The following is a 27,050-nucleotide window of genomic DNA, read 5'->3' on the forward strand; positions in this document are numbered from 1 at the left end:
GAATATTGAAGAAAATAAAGATATAAACAGGCAAACTTGGAAAATGTGCAGTTCCAGGAAATATCCATACTCACCAAAAGGAAGGTCATTAGTTAGAAATTATGGGGGGGGGGGGGGGTCCCAAAATCCAAAATTTTTAAAGGAAAGAGTGGAGCTTTACTGGGATTTCCAGAGGGGGTATGGATATTTCCTTCACCTCAGTGGAGTAACAAAGATTTTGGAATAAGACCGCATGAAAGTTGAGACTTTTTCCTTACAATTTTGGGTCAAAAAAAGAAGGAATTATTTGTAAATTACATATATGTAGCACATTTAGTGTACTCTACACATGCTGGAACTCAGAGAACTCATAAGTTTGACTGCGTAAACTTGTCCCACAACCATTTGAAGAATATGCACTCCAGGAAAAGAATATGTAACATACATAATTATGTATTAGTTCGAAAGGAGTAATACAGCTATGAACTACAGACTGAAAAAAAAAAAAAATTTTATTATTATTTTTTTTTTAAAAAAACAATGCCATACCTGCCATGTCCACTAATGGATCCATTCATGAGTGGTTTAGAATGTGATTCCCCATTTCCTACAAACTTTGGAAGAGATTCCCTTCTTGGTGGTGGTTTGACAGGTGGTTCTTCGTCATCTGAGGGAAGAGGTGTAGTGGGGATCGGCGGTGGTACATCTGAGAGTCTATCTGTTACATCAAGAGAATTCCCACCTACAGGACTGTCCCTGCTTCTATTGTCCACTGCAACTTCTGTTTCTGTTGACTCGGCGTCAGTTTTATTAAGCATGTTGATCACAAGCTGACTGTTGTCTCTGAGCATGTCAAATACATCTTCATCATCGATGTTAACATCATCATCATCACTGTCATCATCTGTATTACTATCGTCTATGGGAATGTCGTTACCTAATATAGAGCTAAGTTCTTCCGCATCTGTATGATTAACTGTGTGTTCGCCATTAACAGCTTCAGGTATGTCTTTCATATTGTCGAATGTGTTGGTTTGATTTCCTGAAGAGCTAGATCCACTCTTAAAAAACTGTCTGGATTTATTAGGTACAAGATCAGGAGTAGCGTCATTATCACTGTAACCGCTTTCCCACTGCGAGTCAAATTCCCGTGGATCCACAGAGCGTAGAGATTCAGGGGGTGAAGGAGGAGGCTCTAATGATGCGAGTAAAGATGATAACACAGTGTCAGTGTCTCTCTTTTGTAATTTTGGTGGTTTGGGTTGGACGTGATTTGTGGGAGGTGACGATTCGTCATTTGCTGCTGATATGGCATTCAAAAGATCAGTGACATCGTCTTCATCTTTTATGTCAGTGGATCCGCTTAGTGTCTAAGAATAAAAAATCAAGATCAAATTGTCTTAGACATTCACTGCTTGTTCCTAATCTCCCTTGTAATTGCTGACTATTTCATGTACATAACAAATTGAGATACAAATTTAATGAAATTAATGTTTAAAGCTTTAGTTGAAATGAAGTTGTCATTTTATCAGGTTAAACTAGTGATTATATTTTCTCTCATGAAAAGCAAAGTTAAAAGTTTGAATCAAAGTTGTTTATTAACAATCAAAGAATGGCTTAATTTACTACGGTAGGTTATTTTATTTCATTCTAAGTTAAGTTTAGAGTTAACCGACAAATAATAGTGGTTAGATTGCCTTTCATTTCCCTTATAACTTAAGCAATGCAAATTAAAGTAAAGCTCATAATAGTTTTCAAAAATTGTTCAATTAACTAGCAACAAAATAATGTTTTAATGAGGATTTTGTTAGAAAAGAAACAAAACAAACCACTTCATTTTATGGAGTGAATGATTTCTTGTTTACATTAAGTAGAACTCAATCAAATGTGATTTCAAGAAAAATATTGTCAATTTTTACACAGATCAGAAAGAAGTCAAGCATTTCTACCCAATTGTGACCCCAAGGTCAAGACATGTCTGGATCGAGAATTAAAAATAAACAACATGAAATCAAGAAACTTACTGCAAAAAGAAGGGTAAGCATTTTAAATCTGTCCTCCGTAAAATCTTGGTATTAGTATAGGAGAGCCCCACTCTGGCATGCAGTAGAAACATGAAAGGGAAGTTGTGAGTAAGCTATTAAATGTAAGATATCTATAGCAGGAAAAGGTGCAGTTCAGAAAGTGGGCTGAACAGGATCTTTATCATCACTGTATCAGCATATACAATAATTATATATGCTGGTAAAAAACTTATTCTTCTAACATTAGGGTAATTTAATTTCGTTTGAAAGACAATACCCAAATTGAAATTATTCAGTTGATTGTTTGCCCAGTTTATAAACAAATGAAAGTGAAAGGCTTAAAATAATGTCATCTTAAGGGGATGTGACGTAATGTAATACACTGCTAAAAAAATAATTAGGCAATAAAGACGGAACACGGCAAGAAACCATATTTGGTTAAGGCGAAGCATAACTTTAACTTTTGTTTTCAGAGTGTAGGCTACATGTTTTATGATTTTAATTTTCAGTTACCATAAGAATGTCGAAAAATCAATCACTGACGTTTAAGTTTAAGTTTATATGTTATGTTTACACTGTAAAAACAATTATTAATTTTCAAGATATACCCTTTAACAACTTTTAGCATATAAAATGCAGTTTATGAGGTCAATTTTATTAAAAGTTTTAAGGTTAAGAGGATAAATTCACCATTAACTGAAAAATCATTTTTACAGGGTGTCAAGTGACAAATGGCACTTAGAAAATAGGAAAATAGGAATGACAATGTCCAAAAAATAGGAAATAAATAGGAATTCTCACCCCAAAATAGGAAAAAATAGGAGGATTTCTTTGAGTTCTATCCTCTTAACACTCCCAACAGCAACTTTAAAATAACAGGCACAATGGCATACATCCACAATGTATTGCCGTATAAACAAATGTTACCAAGCACAACTCATCCTACAAAAATTACCAGATTCCAAATTTCATTAGATACTTCACAAGATGCCTTTACTTTAAGTCATTAGACCTTTAAAACTGTGAGAATGAAAAGCTAATTTTTTTACAAACCGAAACAATATAATGTTCACTTTCACCAAATGTATGTCTTTCTTACAATAAAAGCCAACCACGACTTTGAAAAATCAACAATCAAAAACTCCAACACTATACTGTTTTGGCTCTTTAAGCAGATTGGGTAACCTTAGCTTTGCTCTCGTTTTTGGCAGCATTTGCTGTTGAGGACATGGCCTTTTCTAACAGTCTGTGCTGTTTGTCAGTCAACAGTTTTCTCTTTTGTCCTATTTTCTCTAAGCTTTGCATTGCTTGGTCTCGCTTGGTCTTAGCAGTGTCAAGCATCATTGTGGCTACATTAACAGTTTGTTTGTTGACAGCTGTTGCTGAAAAGACATCATTAGTTCATCAGCCGCTTTCAAGTCTGCTTTTACTACTTCTTCCTCTCGCATCAGAGTATCCTCACTATCTTGCATGCTATCAAAAGCACTGAGAAAGTCTGGGCACGAGTTTCAGAAGAAAATCACTCATAAAGGCTTCAAAGCCGGTCTTTTTTGACATGAAGTTTCAGTTTTTTGTAGAATTTATCAATTTTATTGACAATTTCATTTCAAATATTTCACAATGTTTCTGTGTACCTGAGAAAACCCTAAAAAATAGGAAAAAATAGGAATTTCATGAAAAAATAGGAGAAAATAGGAGGCAGGCCAAAAAATAGGAAAAAATAGGAAAAAATAGGAACTTGACACCCTGTTTTTAACAGTAACTTAATAATTATAGGGTTATATTGAATATGATTACAAAGTTATCAAGGTTTGAAGATTAGAGTTATTCCTGATTTAGACACCAAACATTTTATAAGTTTAACCTATTGTAATAATAAATTGCGCTGACCCAAATCAAGATTATTTCTGCTTGTTGATTGAGATGCAGATTAAGGGCCATGGTCACATACCTTATCCTTGTCCTCTAGGGTGATGTCAAGGTCTATAGAGTGAGGTGCTCTCTCAAGAGGGGCTCTTGCAGCCCCTGATGATTCTACTGGTGATTGTGGAGAGGTGATGGCAGAATCAGCCATGTACAGTTTAGTGGGTCTGGTGATCATGAATAGAGCGACAAGTATGAATAGTTAATAAACATTACAAAAAGCCTGCTCACAAGGGGTGGTAGGGAGTTTTGGTTGCAAAGCAAATGGAACAATAATTTCCCCAAAACTCCACTCAGAAGATGTGTTAAGGAGGTCTCTTCATTCTAGTTAGTACGAACCATCAGAAAATTCTGTACAATTTGTTCATTTAAGGGCCATGTCAATAATATTCAATTAACACCCCATCAACTGAAGGAGGATCTATAGGAGCGGGTCATTCATGTCTTTTTCTTCCTAGACTGCAAATTTCTTTTATTTTCTCCTGAAGACCAAAACTGCCATAAATTTCTTGACTTTAGAGGGCCAGAGTGAGTGCCCACACACTGACACTCGTAATTGGCTTTAACTGCTAACCGCTAGTAAGAGTATAATAGCCCCTCACCAAGGAGAAACAATAGCCTTCTACAAGTCCATACCTCTTTATCTCAAGTTCCACTGTCCCAGTGATTTTTCTCAACATGCCAATGACTCTTGCATGACTAAGTCCTTGGACATTTTCTTCATTGACCTGGTGATGCAATGTAAGAGAAAATAATGCGCATAAGAGGAATGGTGCTACCAGCAAGGTTTACATTCAACAGTAATATTGTTATAACCATATCCTGAAAATATCTTCATTTTCACATATATCCTTATTGCGGATTCCAAGTCATAATTACTTAGACTGTAGAGGTGAAAAGTTATTATTTGAAGCTTTATTTTCAGAAAGTGCTAATAGAATGCAGTGATCAAACAGCAAAATACTATGTCCATGTATACTGTTGACTGCAGTACAGAAACAGGCAATGTGATAACTTCATCATATGACTCTCAACAAGGTCCCCACTATTAAAGTTATTCATTCAAGTAGCTGTACTATGTGAGCAGTGATGAAAAAAAAAATTAAAAAAAAGTGATGACAGCCTCTAACTACTTTTAATTAATAGCATACTAGTACCTTCAAGATCTGGTCCCCAACTTTTAACCTGCCGTCACTTTCAGCCACACTGCCAGGGCTTATTGTTTTGATAAAAATTCCTTGAGCCTACAATAGAACCAAACATTTTAAGATAGAAATTACTGGCATGTCAAATACATGTTTGAAAACAATTGATTTATTTTCAAAATAGCTACAGAGCAGTTTCACTTTAGCATCGAAAGTAATTCGCATTTGTTTTGGGTTTGCATTACCATGCTATGTGATTGGCTACTTACTCAACCAATCAGAAGTAAAATCATAACCAATTGTGACACAGTGAAATGTTATTCTGGGCTTCATGCCAGCTTCGTGTACTTGCTTTGTGTTTTGATTGGTTCACTAGATTGTCTGTGTCCTTTGCAATTGGCCAGCGTGGTTACTTTGGTATTGGTTTGTGACACTCAATTGAAAATCACTCCTAAGATGACAGTTGGTTCATTTTAGTCACTTACATCTGAACTGAAAGTTGGTGCAGCTACCAAACTGAAACCAAATCCACGTGGGCCTTTATCAAGCTTCAGGCTAAAGTGTTGGCCCTGTACAGATAAATAAAGAAGACAACAGATTAATAAGATTTCAGGAACTCAAATAAAAAACACTTGCCTGAAATAACACACTCAATTAACAGACAATGAATAAATTATACCGGCACCAATTTACCATCCATACATCAACAGTTCTGGGTTGGGTAGCAGCTTTCAAAAAGGTCACAAAATGGCTCACTACCCTCTGAGACAACAATAGAACCAACAACAGGAACAATGCCTAAAGCTTTTCAAATAAGCAGCAATATTTTTTTATTTCAAAGGCACTTTGACGGTAAACCTAATAAAATATATATGATATGGAGATAAAGACATTTGTGGTGTAGAAAGGGTTAAAAATATAACTAGTTATTATAGAAACCTACATGAGACTCTTCATCTTCATCCTCATTATCCTTCTTTTCACTCGTATCATCGTTCACGTAGACTTCATCATCACTGGAGCCTGTCATGTTCTGATCTGGGATATCAAGAGACTGGGATGGGCTCAGCACTTCAGAATTTGTTTGCTGATCCATGGCGTATTTGGATTCAGCTAGTCGTGGTCTTCTTTCCACCAACAGTCGAGCAACTGGTCTTGCAGCATCAAGATGCTGTCTAGCCACCACAAAGCCAAGGCCATCAACCTTGGTACCATTAATCTAGAAAAGGGAGAATTCAAAAACGAAAGTCAAAATAAAAGGTTTCGTGGTCACAAAGGGTATCTGGTCGTTTCGAGACAAAGTCATTTCGAGACAAGTCGAGGTCGATTCAAGACACCTATTGTAAAGTCGATTCAAGACAAGCTCCATTACTTGAAGTCCTTTCGATATACAAAATACTATACTATATATTAAGGTAAACCTATAAATGACCAAACAAACCTTCGAAGACACTTGCTCGAGCGAACATAAACCTCCGTTGTAAAAAAAAAACAAACAAACACACAAACGAGACCGAGTTTTGGTCATGTTTATTTACAAAAGGGTTTGTCTCAATATATTTTTGAGACTTCCTCTATAACTTTAGAATTATGCCAACGATCAAGAAACACAAATCACATCACGACTGTTAACAAGAGTTACCGAGTTACAACAAGTTATTACAACTTATCACAATGGCCTCCGCGCAGATTTTATTTACGTCGATCGATGAAGTCGCTTCTGCAATTTTTAGTTTATTTTACAGAGATAACAAAAATTACCACACTATAACAGTCATATTGAACTTTTCTCGAGTTTTCCTCTGAATCGAAACAATTTCAGTTTGTCTCAAATCGACTTTACATGTGTTTCGAATCGACCTCGACTTGTCTTGAAACGACTTTGTCTCGAAACGACCGTAAACCTCACAAAGTCATGTAGCTGTGTTTGGTAGCCTTGACTTATCAAACTCTGAAGCCCTGAAACTTGTGAGCATTCTGTATCTTACAAAGCCTTGGCTTTAAGACACAAATTTACTCAAAACTTAGACTTGGGCAGGCCAACACCCAAATTTGGGCTTCCAGATAACACAACACAGGAACTTGGCCCATACAAACTCAACACATTGATTAGTAGCCCACTGCACTGCCCAGGGATGTAGCTAAGAAAACATTGAGCCAGCTCATCAACAAGCCCAGCTGGCTTTTCTGGCCTTGGCAGCTCTAAAAGTTCTTCATTTTCATGTGAAATTTCAGCCTGATATAAGTTCTCTTTCAGCCGATGAAATTAGCTGGCAGCTGGCCCTTTGCGACATCTCTAACCACCTTATCTGTTACCATGGAAACAGTCAAAAGACATACCTCTAATATCCTGTCTCCTTGTCGAAGATCTCCCTGGGTGGCTGCTGGTTCCCCTGGTACAACATCCTCAACATAGATCTTCTGATCTTCACCTTCTGTAATCAGCAGGCCAATTCTTCCTTGTGTTGTCCTAGTCAGGTTTAAAACCTCCACAACACCTGCCTTTGTTGAGCCAACAAACTTCAAAACAAACAAAGCAGTGTCCCCAGTTAGCAGAATTGCTAGCTAAATCTCATTCATTTGTCACTTATATCAAAGTTGATGTAATGCAACAGAAAAAAAAAATAACAAGTTAAAAACATAGTTACAGCCAAACCTCTTTAAAATGGACACTGCAGGGACAGAGCTAAATGTGGAGGTGTCCATGTTATAGAGGTAGAGATTCTATGAACTCTGGAACTAAGACAACTACAAGTCCCTAATGAAGAGGTGTTCAGATTACAGAGGTGTCCACGAGGAGAGGTTTGAATGTGCTCCCAGTACAAATAATTTTCCATTTCTTTATTAGTTCCCACTAACAAACAACAACAGGCAATTAAATAAGACAGTGATTTGGACAGCAACAACAATAGAACTGTAACTTACCCCTGTGGGTCTTCTCAGCACTACAAGCTTAACATGTTGCTTTGTGGCTCTAAGTACATTGACTGCTTCCATGTGTTTCATTGTTGAAATGTCCTGGCCATCCACCTAAGAATAGAGTTAATATTATATAAATAAGCACATGTAGTGTAACCTGCCTTATGCCCAGCTGCGTTATGTCTCCATCTTGCTATTACAACTGCTAACTGTTTTCTGCATAATGTGCCATCCTTGAACTAACTCCTACCACACAGCCAGATTGTGGAGGCAGTTCAGCCCAACAATAATGCTAACACAATCATGCCATGAACTACTTTTTATTTCTAAACATCGTATCAGGGTGTAATGAGAATGGATTTTCCGTTTGGGCAAGCAAGAACCATTGTGTGCTAGACCAAAGCCTTTCTCAGTGTCCTTGCTTCATCAAGCAAATAAGACGTCCAAAAATGTTATTTGCCCATCAGGCACTACCCTGACAGGAAAATCCATTTGCACCAGGCTACTGCACAGGACTTTTATTTTTGCAAGCTTCTTATGCCCTGGGTAGAAACTAACTGTCTGAGGTAGGAAAAAGAGTTTAAAACAATAATATAAACTTGAAAAGCTGAAGAAAAAAGCCCTTTACCATGAGTATCTGGTCTCCTTGCTGAAGACGACCATCCTCTAAAGCAGGACCACCAACAATGTCCCTAACAAAGCATCCTCCTACAGTGTTTGCTCCTCCAGACAAAGTGAAGCCAAGACCACCTGAACCTTTCACCAGCTCTATGTGTAATATCTGTGATTGAATGATTGAAAAAAACCCAAACATATTCATTTTGCAAAAAAATATTCAAAAAAACAAACAAACAAACAGTTCCACATGACAGTACTGAAGGGCTCAACCACCTTTATTTGAATGGTACTAGGGTTTTTCCCCTTGATCATAATGGTTAGAACCACCTTGTACAGTGTATACAGTTAAACCACACAGTTAGTAATGGAACTAAGGTTTCATTTGGAACCAATGGTCACACACTAGTACTTTGGCCATCAAGTCTCTATTGTGACTTAGGTGAAAGCCTTTCATTTGCAGCTTTGCTACTTGCCCACCCCACAGTCATGAGAAAACCTTTACAAAATCAATGTTACTCTATACCTACTGAATGAATTGATAACACAGTGATGGGAAATAAGAACATTGTTAAAAAATTGAGTGAAGAAATAACTAGGGTTACCTCTTCTTGAGGAGTCATGCTTGCTGGTTCATTGTCATCTTCCACTCCTGATGTGGAAGCCGACGCTTGCTCTCTTTTCGCGCTCATCAGTGCTTCCTCTATGTCACTATCCTCAGACTCTGACTCTGAAGATGAAGGAGAAGGAAAGGCTTCATCTTGTAAAAGTGGTTTGACACTGCTAACCACAGACGCTTGTGTTAATTCCTTGATGTCTGGTTCAACTTCTTTCTCCTCTGTAGATTCAATGGATGACAGCTTTCCCATAAGCTCTTTAACACTTTCTTCATCATAAATAGAACGATCAGGAGGGATAATGTCAATGGAGGATGCTCTCCTCGAGTCTTCAACGTCACTAGATTCATCTTCAGCTAATGGAGCATCGCCAAGAGATGATACATCAGCATCTTCATCTTCTTCACTTTGTTGAAAAGCAGCTTGTCTGTTAATTTTTGGACTTTCAGTGGGTCTGACAGAAATGACATTAGGGAGGGAATTTGTTGGTGTAAGAGTGTTGTGTTCCTTCTTGACCTGCATAACCGGTTCCGAAAGCCTGTTAGCTAGGCTAGGATGATTGGATTCTGATGAATGAGGATGCTTTACTGGTTCATTGGTCATCAGACTGGATCTCAAACTAACAGGAGCTTCAGTGCTTGATGCTTCTTGCACCTTAACTACTTCATCTCTAGGTGAAGACTGTTCTCTAGTTGATGAAGCCGATGATCTCTTGCTCAGTGACGGTGAATGATCAGTTTTAAGCTTGTTCTGAATGTCTGCAAGAATTTGGGCAGGGTCCACATCACTGGCATTGGACCCTGATCTTTGTAACAGGGACGGAGGAATAGAGGACGGTTCTCGTTTGACAAGCAGCCTCACTTCTTGAGGACCCATACGTATTTGATTAATGGCTTCTTGGTGCGTTACACCTTGCATGTCTTTTCCATTAACCTCCAGAACAATATCACCAATCTGAAGTTTACCACAAGCTGCTGCTGGTTGCCCTGGAAACATCTTCTTGATTCTGAGGAAACCTTAACATGCAACAGATATGTTAGCATACTTCTACAGTGCAGTATTATTATATTCAACTTAGAACAGAAAAAAAAAGCATAATGACATTTAAGTTAAATCAGGATCATTGACTTCATCAGGAAAGTAAATTTGAACTGACTAATCTCAATTTAACTATTAAAACAAAAAATAATAACTAGGTAAATCTACTTAAAAGTGGTTGCATGACCAGTTTTTTCTTTTTTGGTTTCTAGCTAAATAAGCTTGCCATCAAACCAAATTGATGGCTATTAATTTTACTTGTAAATTTCACACTCTTAATCATTTTTACATCCCACACCTTACCATTTAATTTGAAAATTTAACATGGTTGTTTTATTTTGAGCAACCACTAACTACCAGTAGCTATCTTTTTATTACTCAGTCAAGATCCAATTTACTTCAGTAACTGCCAATACCAACTAACATGATTATAGAGAAATCCCGTCTAGACAGAAAAAATTAATTTTATTTAATTGTTTTATCATAAGAGTTAAAAGTTTTGGACAAACTATCAGACAAACTACTACTAAGTCTATATACTAGTGGTAACCACAGGTTAGAAAGTGCGGGCCTTGACGCACTTAGAAAAGGTACTGGCACGAGAGTGCGTAATTTTAGATATAGATGGCAGTATCGATAAATAAATGATTAAATGGACAAAAGACAATTATCCCGAGTAACGCGTCACGCAAGGAATGCATGTTTTTATCGTTTTGGGAAGTGTAATCGAGCACGCGGTGTGAATTGAGATGTGATTTTTCTCAGTCGGTAAACTCGCTATGTTGTGCTCGCCTTTTATTAACGTGGCGCGATTAATGATAAATCACGCTTAATTGCCGCTAACCGGCCGCGAACCAGTCAGAGTTGTTTTTTTGTCGGATTGACAGTTTAGTGAACTGTAGTCGAGCAAGCGGTGTGAATTGAGATGGGATTTTCCTCAGTCGATAAACTCCCTATGTTGTCAGTGTTATAACGAATTTCTCGAGAATAACCGTTGTTGGAACCATTTGCTTTGCCGTGGTTTATGCGTAATACAATCAGAGCAAATTTTCACAAAAGCAACACCCGTAAAAAAAGTCTGAAAATTGTAATGTTTGCAATCTTCCATGTGACAGAAGCCAAGATCTTATGTGACAATCGTTCTTGGAGAACAGATTTTCTCTTCCGGTGATACGACAAACTGTCGTGATTGACACATTTTTCGCATTCCGATCGTTCTTAGTGGAAGAACAAAATTTTCAACTTCCGTTTTGCAGATAGTCTTTATAAACGTGGCGCGCACGCGTAATACGCAATCCGCTGGTCAATGTCAAGATTAGGGTTGCGGGCCTCTCTTGGGCCCGCAATTAAATCATAGTTCTGCAGCATTTTAGAGTTATTCAAGACCCACCTCCGTGTTCCTCCCCAGCTCCTTTGCCACCAACCAAGCTAAGCCCCAGGCCTCCCACACCTTTAAAAAGCTCCACTGAGAATGGGTTGTCAGGAGGATGGGATCTAGCCTTCTTCCCAGATGACTTTGGAATGTTGACAGGAACTGAACGATCCAAGACAAGTCTTGTCCTATTGGGAGCCATTTTAATGGTCTCCACTGCTTGTTTGTGGGTGACTCCCACAAGGCTAATACCATTCACTTGCAGGACACGGTCTCCAATTTGTATCCTACCATCCATATCAGCTGGGCCATTAGGAAGGAGGGACTTAATGTAGATTCCACCGAGCTTGACACTGGTGTTTATTCCACCCTAACAGTAAATAAATAAGAGTATCAGTTTACATGCACATGTATAAGGTTAGGCCAACAAAAACAATATGATACCCTTAAATAACACTTAGTGCAAAGGTAGTCCACAAAACGTTTGGCTTCAAAAAATTTGATCAACACTAACACTTACGATGAAGACAGTTTGGAAATTTTCTAAGACAATGGTAACATTAGAATGAAAGCACTGTTCTAGACAAACTAGAAGGCAAAGGAAATCTCCAGGGCAAAACCAAAAGCAAACTTGGAGAGAAGATCTGCACACAGCGTGAGAAACAGCACACTGGAGAGACATTAAAAGGCCCTCACCAACCCTCAAATTAACAAAAAAATATAATTTAGTATTGCTAACTCAACCTGGTTTGTTTTAACATTTATCACATTATAGCCATTTTTACTGACTAATGGCATCAAATTATGTGATTGTAATGTACTTAACATACAATCAACACTAATCATACTACTTCAGATACTTACACTGACACTCAAACCCAGGCCTCCATCTCTCTTTTCCAAGTCAACCACAAATGCTTTTTCCTGAAGGGATGAACAAGGTACAAGCATTTGGTTACTTATTTATTAAAAAAATAATGTTTGGTTATAATATTATTTTCTATATTACTGTGGCAAGAATAATTCTTATTAATAACAGAAGCATTGAAAAATTAACTTACAGGCAATGCATCCTCACTGTATATGCCACTCTCATCTCCACTGAGGGATTCCTGCCTTGCACCTGGGGACGCCTCCTGAGGACTTGCAACACTTGCAGAGACCAGTGGGACAGTGGCTGAGAATAGCGAGCTTTGAATAACATTGGCTTCAAAAGGTGCACTGTGACTTCTTGGTTGGGCTTTTTTCTTCTTGCTGTCTGGCAAGTCCATACTGGAATTGCCTTGCAAACGGTTTTGTGAATCAACAAAATCTGTACATGAAAGCAAAGGTAAGCATATATACAATTGAGTGCATATTTCACATTATTTTATGTGCTAATTAAAAATTGTTAAAAAATGGACACTTTTTACAGATTGACGTAATTTTATTAAATTCACAGACCATTTGGGGCATTTTCTTTTTTTTTTTTTTTTTTTTTTTTTTTTTCTTTTTTTTTTTTTCTAAATATAATATAAAAGGGTTAAATGATTATGTTGCCACATCAGTTTGAGAACATTAATTTTAGTGGAAGTCCTTTGACTATTTTGAATAAGCACAAGGTTTCTTCAGTTTGATTTTAAGTTACAGTTAAGACACTAAATATATTTTGTTGGTGTTAAATTGTCTGCTTTATGCAGTATTAACTATTTGTATTCAGTTGATTGTAAGAGCCCACTTATTACAGACACTCAGATAACACTAGCACTTGAATGTACCTTTTGTGTCTGTATTAACCAGGCTCCACTGAGCTTTGTCTTTGAAGAATCTGATTTTGGAATTTTGCGTACCTTGTCTTGGCTGTCTGCCTCGTGAAGTAGATGAAGATGTCGACGTCATAGATGGAGGAATTGATTTAGAAATCATTGTCACAGGTTCATCCTCTGAAGGAAATGCAAATGTTGAAGGGTGGGGTTCAGGAGAACGTTCTCTTGGTGACTGGTCTTGTTGGTTGTCTGGCTCAGCTGCTGTAGTGTCGCGTGGTGTCAGAGGCTTGACTTCAAGACTTGGAGGTTCTTCATTGACTGAGCTTGCATTTGGAATATTGGAAAGATCTGTGAATGAGAGGACCAGCAGCTTTAATAAATCACTAAATAATAAATCAATTTCTCCTGATCACTTCATGCTAATGAAACTGGAGATCACTGCTGGCCTCGTAACCACCAGTAAGCTTGAAGACAAACTGTACCTTCTATCACCAGTTAGTCAATTATGTAATGTGTTATTAACCGAGGTGGGGTCAACATGGTTGGATATTGGCTAAGTTTATTTTTGAGTGTGGGTGTGTTATGGACCAAGATGTGGTTGAGGTCCATAATTGCCCCCCAAAAGAACAAAGCAAATAATCAGGCATCTTGACCAAACACACTTAGTCAACTTGTAAAGGGTTTTATTGTCTGGCACAAAGAGCACCATTTGTCTTGCCAGACACAGTAGGCATTCCTGAGCATACAAGATAGCCACATCTTTCCCATACACTCTGGAAGCCAATCACAATGCAGGTTTTGGTTCGTCTTAGTCCCCATGCTGAGCTAGCCATTACAAATGTAAATTATATAATTTATAAAGTTACTTGGAGTCAGACCTGCACACCTTCACATTCCAAATTCATGGTATGGGCATATTAAACAGCCCCTAGTTGTTCTTCTCACAGTATAATAACTCACCAAATGAAGAGACAGGGTATGAACTCTGTGATACTTTAAGTTCCACTGGGCTTGTAACGTTTTTAAGGATGGAGACAGCATACTCATGTGTAACTCTCTCTAAACTTTGGCCATTCACAGCTAAAATTCTGTCACCTACGAAGGAATGGAATTCGTAAATGGTTGTAACAAAATATATGTTACTCTTGCCTTGTCCTGTGTTGACCTAATGATTCAAATCCTAAAACCATCGAGGAATGTTTACGAAAAAAAAAAGATGTTAGGAAGATTAAGCATATAAGGTTTAACAAGCCAGTGCTATAGTCTACATCAGTTTCGAATTTGACTTCAGAAACTCAGACTTTAACATAAAATTAGCAAGGGAAATGTATTTAACAAGGAAAAAAACTTGGGTTATAATTTCAATCCTGGATTACCAATGACCAGGGACCAAGGAGATTTGAAATTAAATGACCATTCAGGGGGCTGGGATATTGGTGAGTTGACATACGCGTTGGTATTGCTGTCATTTTCTGGCTTTCTGTCTCTTTCAAAGTCCAAAAAAAGTTCAAAATAATGACAGGAAAACACAAAACAAATAGTAGGAAGGCATAGACAATTAAATACATGTACATGTATGTACATGTAACATAAAAAAAGTTCTGTACAAGATGGAGACAGATTGAAAACAAGCGCCGTCATCTTACCAGCCTTCAGTCTGCCATCCTTCCAGGCTGCACCTCCCTCAGTGACAGATTTGACATAAATTCCGAGGTCAAGTCGCTTGGAATTTTCACCACCAAGAACAGTGATCCCTAGAACAGTATTAATACTAAGAATTAATTTTCATTTCTTCAAAAACCTATACCCAATGTTAATAAAATAATCAAAAGGAATAAATGAAATATTTACTATTAATTTCCATTATCCCTTCCCTGGAATTTTCCGATCTACGATATACCAGTAGTCTATTCTTTAGGGACTGAAATTTTATCATTATTATTACCTTCATATAAAGAAACAATGATAGGAAACGTCTTGAAAATCAGCATAAAAAAGAAGAAACCTTCAGTCTGTTGTGCAGTGAAACTATAAAACATAAAGTAATGTGGATCCAGATTCGAAGGAAAAATAGTGACAAAATATTAATGGTCACAAATGAACGGATAGGGCCAAAAAATAGCACGGATGGCTGGATTTCCATACTCCTCTTCACTAGCCTCCATGAGGAAATGGTTTCGATGAGAAGACATTCTTAATCTTATTCTTAATTCTTAAACTATCATGCAAACATGTTCAACTAAATTATTCACTACTTATGTCTGAAAATCTTAAAATCAATTACACAGTCATTACAGAAAGATTATCCTACACATTAAGATGAGGAATCCTTCCTTGAAGCTCAAAATTTAGTTCTGCTATAAATGAACATTCAAACATCTCTAGAATTTTTAGTGCTAAGAATTTGGTTGAGCAGCAAAACATATCAACTGGCTTCTTGACATTTATTTTATTCAGTGCCTTAATTCATCTGTTTGTCGTTGCATGTTTTGATGTTGCACAGATAATGTATGTTAAGCATTCTAGGACTTATCAGGGTGCTGCTAGTTAAGTTTCCTGCAATAATTTTTATCCACTGATGATGTACCTTTATTATGGGAGTTACATGTAAAATGTTGAAATCGCCATATTGTAATAATTTATTTAATTCAGCCCCCAAATACACATAACTTAGAGAAAAACAGAAATAAGTCCTTTGTTTTTTCCCTCAGTACCTGATTTGAATAATTTTATATCAATTACATTTTCTTAGCTAGCATGGCTTCCATTGGAAGTAGAATGTGACATGAAAATAACCTTACATTCCATTAACAAAATAATGCAGATATTTAAATATGTCAAATAATTTCAAATAATGCTAAAAGGAAGAGATTAACAGCAAGTTTGTTTGTGTGAAAGCCATATATATATATTTCAGCAATACTGTAATGCCAAAATTTAAATTAAACATTCAAATTTATAAACAACATGCTGGTTATCTGGTAATTGTGAAGAGCAGTTCCCCGTAACCAACTGCCGGTCGGTTTTGTCTATCACAAATGCACACATGTAAAACTGGTCCTTAAATAATGTTTTACTTGACATGTTCAAATATCTCTACTACATAACATGTTTGATAAAGGCAACAGACAAATAAACTATACATTGTTTACTTGTACTGTGCAAGTCAAGTTCTTAACTTTTAAAAGCAGGTGACTACTGAGAGTAAATGGGCAGCTTCTAAAAGAGATGCTCCTTGAAAATGCAAATTTAGGGTTTAAGTACAAGGAGAAACGAGAACACACTCTTTTCTTGATTGGATAGGCATGACACATTTTCCTGTATGACATCTCAAAAACATGATAAAATCAAAAATCCAGAATAACATCTTTACTTTATAGAACTCAATTTTACTTTACACCTCAAGGTCCCAATTTCACCGAATAGACCTTTTTCGCTTGGGCGGTTTGTTTTCCCATTACAGACCACGCAATGTTTTCCAAAGCATTTTCCTTTTATCCACATAAAATTTATTCATACATATACACGCGACTATTTGAAAATTTGAAAGCAAGAATTCTCAAGAGTATCATCACATGGTCTCTAATGGGGCAACAAAACGCCCAAGTGAAAAAGGTCTATTCTTTAATTTATGATAAAGTTCACAGTGACCTGTGGAACAGTCACCAAAATGTTCCTCCATTAATGATCAACAAACTAACATGATTAGCATAAATGACATTAAAAGAACTTTGAAACGACACTGTGACTGTAAAATTCATGAAACACAGTCCAGTTCGGCAATAGATTTTAATATTCTGCACAATTTCTTTATTAACAAAAAATAAATCTTTAGCTCACACAATGAAATCATATGGAGGGCATGAATATTTCTTACAACTCACGCACTGAACAGATATAGCAAAACAAAAAATTAATTATAGTAACAACTGTTTTCTACTTTACTCACCTAATAATTTTCCCGGTTCTTTGCTGAACTTGATCACGCGAATTTGCCGGTCAGGAGATGCCAATACCTCAGAACTCCTATCGTCTACAGAGACAAAAAAATAATAAACTTAAAAACAGCAAAGTAAAGTACTACCACACTCAAGATAACTTCATCCTTCTCGCGTTTCACACTGCAGACAAGCACGCATTCTAGTAACTATGTAACCATTACATATAATCACAAAACACCGCACCCTGCCACATTTCTTTTCTGCATGTGTATATCAGAAATTGAAAATCATGTCTTTAGGCTTGAACAAAAATAATGTGTTTGCGATAAACTTTAAAATCATCAACACTGGCAAGTTACACTACCTTAAACAGGAATTCTGATGTAAACACAGTGCCAGGATGTTTTGTGATATCTTGAATAAATTATTAATCTCTTCACAGTGACAAAATGAGAATGGGAATGGTGATGTAAATTGTGGCCAAGATGGTCTGATCTTCTGCTATTTGATCTAAACAAGGGTTTTACAGGTCATATTTTAAAATCCCCTGCTCAATAATGCCCCAAAAGGAGAAAACTTCTGGCATAATTGATGTAAATTGGCTTCAAATTTAACAGCAGAGTTCTTATGTCTAAGTAAACATAGAAGCCTGCTGCCAATATATTTGACAGTTTGAATACAATTAAAATAGGAAAAAAGCACCTGCTTCACATAAGGCAGTTTCCAGAGTGTATCTCACTCATACATATAGCTTACATGACATATAAACTACTGATACACTTTTCATGTCTTAGAGCTCCAAGACAAATCTCATCGGCTCCACTGCTAAAATAATTATAATTACTTTTTTGTAGCTGTGAATATTCAGCAAACAATTGTCACTGATCTGTTAACAGAATTGTTTTGATCTGATCTTATAAAAGAATTCTTGTTGCCTTCCCCCTTGCCAACGTTTATTGTCAGTGGTAAAAATATTACACGAACTCAAGACATAAACAAAATACAAATTCTATATTGTATTCTCATTTAGCAGTTTATTTTAATAGTTTCATTATAAAGCAGTGTAATGTAGGTTTTGAATATTTTATTTCCCATTCTCAAGGGTGCTAAAATACTTAGATGTGCTTTTTGTTGGATGTGAAGGATGCCATGTATGAGTGAAATTAATTTAATAGATAATAAACTGTAAATATTCTAATTTATTTACAATTATTTATCAGACAAAAAACTAAGAATTTTGCAGCAATGTTTCTAATTCCCAGGCAATATATTTAAGTGAAATGTGGTTAAAATTTCAATATTGGCACACAAAATAAGGAATTATTTAATGCCACTTCTTATCTAAGAAATGTTCACTGTAAGTTGAAATTTTCTCTTTTTGACATGATTATTTATATTTTTCAAGGCCTACAAATGAGGGAAATGTATCAATGGTACTATCTTTTTTTACCATACACCAAATTGTATCTGGAGAGCTTATAATGACAATTTTATCTTTAGATTTTAACTGATGTGGGCCCTCAGGCTTGAAATCAAAAGAAGATTGCTTCAATTTCCACACTAGTGAGGCCTAATGTGTTCTTGGGAAAGACACATGCACAAATGCACTCATTTCCTGTTGAAAGGTTTATTTTAATCTACTGAGAAATTTCTATCTACAAAAAGTACTTATACAGAACATCACAGGACAAGCTTCAAGTGACCATCACAAACATCACAGGGAAAAGAAAAAAATCAAGCATGCTGTATGTATCATGTCCATGCAGTTACTCATTAACTCATTCATTCATAATCTTTATTTAAACAAGGTTACTACAAAAAAATAAAAATAAAAAATGCTTATAAAATACTGTTTTACATGATTTCCTAGTGGGAAATCAAAATGTGTAGGATTTGGTTGGTCTTTCATTTAAACTGTTCAGCAGGGCCAGCTTTTCTCAATTTTTAGGGCAAATTGTTCCATAAGAGGGCCCCACAGCGACTATAATAAAAACTTTGTTTTAAATAATTTGTGCACTGTTCAGATTGTATTCTGCTGGCAGGAAGTGAAAAGTGGTTGCAGAAAAGTTGTGTAAAGATACACACGTAGCATATATCATTGAGTGTCATTCATTGACACTTAGTTGGTATTGCAACACGGCCTGATGCGTTGTACAAGCTTTAATTTTTGTGTGTAAACAGAAACTCATAAGGGGTTGAAATGTGCAACGCCCATTCACAGCGTTTGAATATTTAGTTTTGCCAAGTGCCATATTTGGAAACGCAAAGAATTTGTAGGCAAATGCTTTACACACATAACGACACACACAACAACAGATTTGGCTTTGCAGTAAGTTACTTAAATCTGACTTAAATGACGTAAATTACTTACGGAAACTAAAAAAAATCATTGAGTATCTGTTGTGATTTTAGTTTATCTTTGGCTTAAAATGGTTGAAATGAATTCTGGAACCTCAAAACTGGCGAATTAAGAGATAACACAAAATAAAATTATTTATTATTTCTTTATCTTGTCTAAGGAATTTTCCATAGTTTTGTTTGTTGCAAAGAACTCTTCTCATGTCTATATAACCTGAGAATTTGCATTGGTGGCTCACAAAAACATACAAAAAAATTCCGAAAATAATAAGCCCTGAGATCTTTTTTGTCCAAACTTGGCATTTTTGATTGGCTAAAAGAAAGGTTACCCTGAGTAGGCTTTCTAGAACATCAAAACTGACAAAAGTATATTTAAAAGTAGTTATTGTATTAGGAAAACTATGGTTCCACTGATTTTTGGAAGGTTTGTGTCACTCAAGTTTAGTGCAGTTTCTACCGGTATTTAACAACAGCTAATACAATTAAATTCTGATAACTCATCCTGAAGGGAAATGGAAATATGTTCCATTTTAGGGGTTCAGTAAGACAATGACCTGGAAAGGGATTTGAAAAAGGTTCAAGTTATCGGGATTCAACTGTATTCAAAAAGCAAAAATAAAACTTCTGCACATACTAAAGTAAAAACAAATCATAAACAGAGTTAATGCAGTTGAATTCTGATAACTTGAACCTTCAAGGGGAATAAAAAAGGTTCGAGTTATCAGGGGTTTAAGATATTGAGGGTAAAATTATAGTAAGACATGACCTGGAGAGGAGTCAAAAAAGGTTTAAGAAAAAGGTTTGCGTTATCGCTATTCAACTGTATTCTGGAAAGCAAAAATAGAACTTCTGCACATCTTATAGTGAAAAAAAAAACATGACACAATTTTGTAATCAATTACCTGAAGAATTTAATAGTATTATTTGAATTGGATATTGCCTGCTTTAAGGAAGCTCTCACTGCCATAAAAGAGCTGCATATACATATGATATATCAACTTAAAAATTGACTGTAAAAATAAATGTCATAAGGGCTTAAGGAATATAATTTTCCTCTTTATCACGACATTTCATTTTGACAACACTCAGACAATTTTACTTAACAAATTCGTGGACATGAAAAAGTATCAATAATTTGAAAATTGTGTTTTTATTCCCTGCTGTGAAGAGACAATGATAAAAACACATCACAATAAAAATGCTAGTGAATATGAATGATATTAAACAGTTGTGTGAATCCTTGACAACCCATGGTGAAAAGCAACTTGAACTGAAACAAAGATCTATATTTCAAAAATATTTACAAAACTGAAGTATGGGACATCAAACTCAAAGACTGACTGAGAAAGTTCAAATCTTTGCCAATTTCTTCTCTGTTATAAGATCATGAATCCTTATTGTAAACATCATAGCCTTCAAGCCTTTTCTTAATGCATCACTAATGATTCAACACCTTTTCTGACTGACAATAAACCTGGCTTTCAGCCTCAACTGAAATTTTGAATATCTTTATATCTTTTTTTTAAAAAAGCAATAAATGCAAGTGATCTGAAATGGGAACCTTGCTACAATCAGACACAATGTAACAAACAGTGATCATGGAAATTTACAGGACTGTTGAAGACCAAGTTAAAGTGGATGTGACATGTAGAAGAGTTGTGTAAACAGATGCAAATTACAAAAATATCGCCAACCCTTACCTTGCGGTTCAACAAGCAAATCTCTGCTCTCCACTTGTTCCAGCTTTTGGGAGTTTAATGTGGAATCTAGAAGTTGAAGAAGGAAAGGAAACTTCATCAACAAATGAGAGCCAAGGATGTACAGCAGTCACAAAATCTAAAGCAGGATTTATGATTACAAATGGGACAGTTTTAGGACTCAGGAAATGGACTTCTCACAGCTTGAGAAAATAGCAGGTGTTTTTTCATTGAATGTTTAATTAAAACATCTGATCAAAGCAGAAAATATCATTACTGAATCTAAAGACAACAATGGAAATGTTTTAGAGAATTTCAACACTCAACTCTCGAACTCAACAGGATTTTAAATGAAGAAAGCAATATGTAACAACACTCGGCAAATTACAGTATAAACTAAAAGAAAAATTATAACACAGATGGAAAAATAATATGTGGTGAATTTGTAAAAATGTGATGGTTTTCTTAGTAATCTCTATCCTAAAAGTTTCCATTTGGCATGAAACCTGTATTATTTTTTAATTTGTAAATTCAGAAACCAAGTATAAAATAAGAGCTGGCCTCTAAATTATATTCAGTTTATCATTATCATAAAGTTACACAGCATGACACACTGTTTTGCAAATGAATCAGTGACAAAAAATTCTCAATACAATATGAACACTCCACAAAACAAAAACATGAAAATTTCCCTCCAAAACTAAGCACTTGTATTTTTAATAATTATAGTAAAAGCTTTGGGTTAATAACCTTTGCTTGATCCACCTCTACATAAAAAAAAATAAGATAGTAAATTGAAAATAACAAAGAGATTACTGTACCATCACAAAATGAACTATACAACATCTACAATAATATTCTGATAACAATCAAATTTAGATTGAATTTAAATTCTCTATTTTCATAGTATTCAAGTATACCTCTATGTTTTGAACATGTTTTTCTCCCTGGAACAGGCTTAAATCGTACTACTTTTCTTCTGTGTACGATCATTTTTGACCAGCACAAGTTAAGAACATTTTCTCCTCTTAAAGACAGCATCAATTAGATTTCAACTGTCATGCTTATCACACTCACCTAACGTCATCAGACGATAAAATTTGATTGTACTTATGTCAATGTGTTTTAATGATTTTGATTTCATGGAAATTCTAGTTGAAAAGAAAAACAATTAATTAACAGCTCTGGCCAAGATTTGCAAATTGATTTGCATTCTAAGAAAATTTCATTACTAGTTAAATATGTGCCAAGAAGATTTAGTGGGAGATTTCGCTGCTTAGAGGCATTAACACTAAAATTACCCTAGCCCAAAAGGAACCAAACAAATAGCAGTCATAAAGAGCCAGAAAATTAAGCTCTAAGTTTTAAACGGAGCACAAACAATGCACTTCTTCAGTAACGGCTTAAAATGAAAAAAGAAAAGCAATAAATTATTGCTGATAATTTATCTACCACCAAGGTCTTCATTTCAGTCTGAAGACAATTAAATTATAGACATATTAGCAAAGAACAAAATTAAGTTCTTGACAAGTTGGCTCAGATTATGAAAGCTCTAAATTATTTGCTTCAATGTAGTAATTTGAGTTTTGTTATAAAAATGTTCTTATGAACTAAATATCAGGGATATACCAAAACTAAGTCAAATGATTTGCACAATATTCTAAGACTCATTACATGTACATTAAAAAACCTTATTGCGTGGATCCAAACATCCATGCTATTTGATCCTGTCAATGCCTCTACAGTCTAAATTGTGACATACTTATCTACGAAGTTCAACTCCAAACACAAACTTCACAGGAAGAACCAACAACCTGAACACTTAGATTTAGTTCAAACATGACTTGACAAGTAAACATGGTGCCTTGTTGTTGCATTCATAAAAAGACAAGCGGAGAGAGAAGCAAATAGCAACACCATTTCTTGATCATTTCTGATGTGAAGTAGACCTAAAGATACAAAGAGGTCACTGATTTTTTCATAGTTTTTTCAAAGTGAATTACACACATAAATGTAATGTGAACACTTTGTCAATTTACATTGTATGGAAAAGAGGGATCACCCCTTGAAGATGCGGCCAATGATCCATTCCTTTTAAAGGGTTTCTGAGCTAGGCCTCTCCTGGAATCCTTACAGATATACCAGTAAGAACTGTTCCAATCCAAGTTATCAGGAAAGCCAGACAGCCCATCAGCGTCATCTTTGAGAGAATAGAACAAACAACAGGAACAATGCCCCTAGCCCCAAAAACAAAAGCTACTACTACAATTGAGGACCAAAAGAGTTACAAGCTTACAGGACCTGCTACACTACTGCCCACAACAGGATATAGAACAACAATGGGATATTTTTCCAGCACCCATTTAGTGGCATAACTGGGTAGAGAGAGGACTGTACATGGAATAACTTGTCTTGTCCAAGAATATCATCATCGATCCTTTTCACGCCATTGGACGCATAAGGCCTCTACAGTCTCTCTCCAGCGGGAGCTGTCTTGTGTCGCCTTCCGGATCCCATTCCAGGTCAGGTGCAGGGACTTAAGTTCTTTCTCGAGAATATAACAAGAGGAAAATAATAAGAAAGGAAAGAGAGGTACAAATAGCTTTCGCAGAAAGGAAGCTATTGGCCTCCAAGTGATCACTACGGGTATGCAGGGGTTTCAAATGTTTTGAAGTAGGCATCAGCAACTGGAAGAGTAGGCGGCTGTGACAATGCTGAGCTTGTTTGTCACAAGCTGATTGCTATGATCAGAGAAACCAGCAACATATTTATTAAGTAGCCAGTGGAACTCCAGCAGTCGTGGGCTTGTTTCGAAGACCCTGGTTCAGTTATGTCACTTCTGCAGTATTTCACTAAGAGATGGTACGCTGTAGTAAATTATTGTTGTGACCTGGGACCAGTCTCTTTCAGCAAGAAAGAAAAACATTTAAGGAGTAAGAAAAAAGAGACAATGCACTTGCAGAGAATAGACAAAAGATGACAGCAAAGTATATGGACTTGTAAAACATGTTTAATATGTTCAGAAGACAGGAGGGACAGAAGACAGAAGATATAGCATGCATAAAGTACAGTAGCATGCATGAAAGACAATATAAGATTACTTTTAGTACATGGAGTTCTAATTCATGCTCAGCCAATTTTGGGGATGTGGGTTCTACAATCAAACCAAGGTGAAAATCCTTGATGTGCAGTTTTTATCAAACATGTTTATGGAGATGTGGAGTTTAAAAGCTAACCTTCCAACTAAGATAAATATCAGAATGGAATCCGTTTCTAAGAAGAAGAAGTAAAGAACTAACACACACAGAAAAGGCAGGCAGTAATGTCATGAAAGTAGCATTTTCTGGAAAGACAGGTTTTCTCTTTGAGTGTCTCTTTGAAAGGGAAGAGCGTGTATGCTCAAGAGAACAATAATAATAATAAATAATAATAAAAGATTTATATAGCGTCATATCCATGGCTCATGGCGCTTTACAGTAAAAGTATTAAAATATTCTTAGAGTAGTTAATTATATACATTAGTATTGAAGTCTGTTACATTACTAAGTCATAAACAGTACAACCTTGATGTGACTCTTAGATTTCCCAAGAGTCATGAATGCAAGAGATAACTGTACTGCAGCCGAGTTACACGGCAAGTTGTACAATAAAACAAGAAAGGAATGGTAAAAGCTTTAAATTGCAGTTATGCAATTTTACACATAAACTGGCCTTTAAAGAAATTCCTTCAACATGCAAGATGACAACAACTATTTTAAGGGACCAACGTGTTCATAGCCCATAGTTACAGTATGAACTCATGATGTATTCTGTGTAAGTAATCTACACTACAGCTGTAGTATCACAATTGATTCAATAACTATGACATACACGAGTATTGTGTGTAAAAATGTGTTTCAATCTTTCATCTAAATTCGACAAGCTTACTGAATGAACACTGCTCAGATCACTTAAACCCATTCCATTTTCATCACAATGCTATTTCCTCATAAATAACGGAACGTGGATTGTTTAATGAATGACTTTTTACGCTGTTTTTAGGAGAGGATGAAAATGCCCTTTTAAGATTTGACTTCTTGGGTACTTTTAGTGAACTTTCCCAATTTTTTGCACAAAATGTTGAAGCCCTGTTTAGAAAGAATGGTTTACGGTAAAGCCTGTTTTCCAACTTAAACTGACCAATGACATAGGGCACATCAACATCTCTCTCATCATCCACGTCTTGTGACAGTTGCCGTGGTGATGAATCAGACAGCAGCTCTGGTGCAAAGTCTTTCTGCACTTGGTACGCTGTGCTGTCTTCGGACTCGTCACTTGCTGAGTACCGCCTTCTCCTTTCAGTCTCGTAATCTCTAGAAAGCCGTCGTAAAACGTCATTTGGTAGCTGGTCACTTTCCAAGCTGCTTTGCCGTTGCAGTCCCTTTTCGGTACGGGATATCAACTGCTCTTCAGAATGCTCTCGAGCCCTTATGTATGGTGATGGTCTATGATCTTGTTCCATTGAACCATTTTGTACCCTGTGCTGTGGTTCATCTAAACAAGAAGAGTGCAAACTAAATTATACAAAATGTCTTTCACACTGAATTTATAACAAGAAACCCACTTAGGAAATAAGAAATGAACAGCACACCACAAAAGTACAGTTTTTATTCTTTAATTTTAGGCTCATTCACACAAACTCAAAAGTTAGTTACATGTACATGCATTCAGATACCTCAAGATTTCACTACGACCACTATGGAATCTGTATCTACACAAAATTGAAACATTAAATGTATCTCAAATAAGAAATACCTACCAACAACACTGTGTGACAATTCTTGATCAAGCATGGTCATTTTGGTCTTCATTTTCATCTGAAACCGGTGAAATGCTTGACTCATTTGAAGAAGGTATCTGGACCTAAACAAAAAACCATAAACAAGTTTGATAAATAAGTAACATGTTATAATGTACAGGTGTAGACAAACTTATGAACTTCAAACTTTTCATGGCAATTCAAGCGTTATTGGCTACATCTACATGATTGTATTTTTATTATTACGACAGTTGTTAGTATGTTAACATACAAGTACTAAAAAATTTTCAACAAGCCACCTACTTTTTATAATGATTTGTGTAGAATGTCATTTTTGGTGCATCAGGACTTCCTCTTGGTTCTATGAAAAACTTCTTTTTCTGTAAGGAAGGGATGGCAAACAAGTCACATAATATAACAAAGAACAATTTAAAGTTATCTTACAGTTAACAAACAATGCACACTGTGCTGCTCTGATGCAAGTGGGTTACACCCACTTTCAGTGTTACGTGCATAGTGGTTTTCTATCAACATCCATCTTTTGACGTACTAAACCAACAAGATAGACCAAAATCTGCCAATCACTGTCCACTAGCATGACCTTCTGAACTTGTGGGCTCATTTGCATGAAATCAAGACCCATATGCATTGGTTTTGATTGGCTCATAGACTTTTCAAACAGCACATTGAAAAACAAAGTCAAAAGGCGATGTTGAAAGATGGATGTAAGAAGGATAGCTTTGCACATAACACTGACAGCACTAGCGGGTGTAATATAATCTATACTTGGATGTATTAGGGAAGCTACAGCTGTCAAACATCAATTGTTTGGCATGCTTGCTTGATTGTCCGTTTGTTTGTTAATATTTAACCTTAAGC

General features: G+C 36.0%; 1 protein-coding gene across 2 annotated transcripts in view; it reads right to left on the reverse strand.

The window, feature by feature from the left end:
• LOC144644056 (tyrosine-protein phosphatase non-receptor type 13-like) overlaps window positions 1-27,050 on the reverse strand; it is a 51,883-nt gene that overhangs the window by 6,370 nt on the left and 18,463 nt on the right. For both annotated transcript variants that reach the window (XM_078503466.1, XM_078503465.1), the window contains exons 23-43: window positions 26,475-26,551; window positions 26,172-26,275; window positions 25,553-25,906; window positions 21,377-21,442; window positions 17,327-17,410; window positions 15,024-15,131; window positions 14,338-14,472; window positions 13,462-13,725; window positions 12,694-12,944; window positions 12,497-12,556; window positions 11,651-12,002; window positions 9,211-10,238; window positions 8,619-8,771; window positions 7,997-8,101; window positions 7,412-7,591; window positions 6,015-6,290; window positions 5,557-5,640; window positions 5,084-5,170; window positions 4,563-4,654; window positions 3,955-4,093; window positions 529-1,349 (exon numbers count right to left, since the gene is read on the reverse strand). In XM_078503466.1, the coding sequence (XP_078359592.1) occupies window positions 529-1,349; window positions 3,955-4,093; window positions 4,563-4,654; window positions 5,084-5,170; window positions 5,557-5,640; window positions 6,015-6,290; window positions 7,412-7,591; window positions 7,997-8,101; window positions 8,619-8,771; window positions 9,211-10,238; window positions 11,651-12,002; window positions 12,497-12,556; window positions 12,694-12,944; window positions 13,462-13,725; window positions 14,338-14,472; window positions 15,024-15,131; window positions 17,327-17,410; window positions 21,377-21,442; window positions 25,553-25,906; window positions 26,172-26,275; window positions 26,475-26,551 (4,820 nt within the window). The remainder of the gene's footprint in view (window positions 1-528; window positions 1,350-3,954; window positions 4,094-4,562; window positions 4,655-5,083; window positions 5,171-5,556; window positions 5,641-6,014; window positions 6,291-7,411; window positions 7,592-7,996; window positions 8,102-8,618; window positions 8,772-9,210; window positions 10,239-11,650; window positions 12,003-12,496; window positions 12,557-12,693; window positions 12,945-13,461; window positions 13,726-14,337; window positions 14,473-15,023; window positions 15,132-17,326; window positions 17,411-21,376; window positions 21,443-25,552; window positions 25,907-26,171; window positions 26,276-26,474; window positions 26,552-27,050) is intronic.

Source organism: Oculina patagonica, chromosome 2 (genome assembly GCF_052425735.1).
Source record: "Oculina patagonica isolate OP01 chromosome 2, crgOcupat, whole genome shotgun sequence".
NCBI classification, from domain to species: domain Eukaryota; kingdom Metazoa; phylum Cnidaria; class Anthozoa; order Scleractinia; family Oculinidae; genus Oculina; species Oculina patagonica.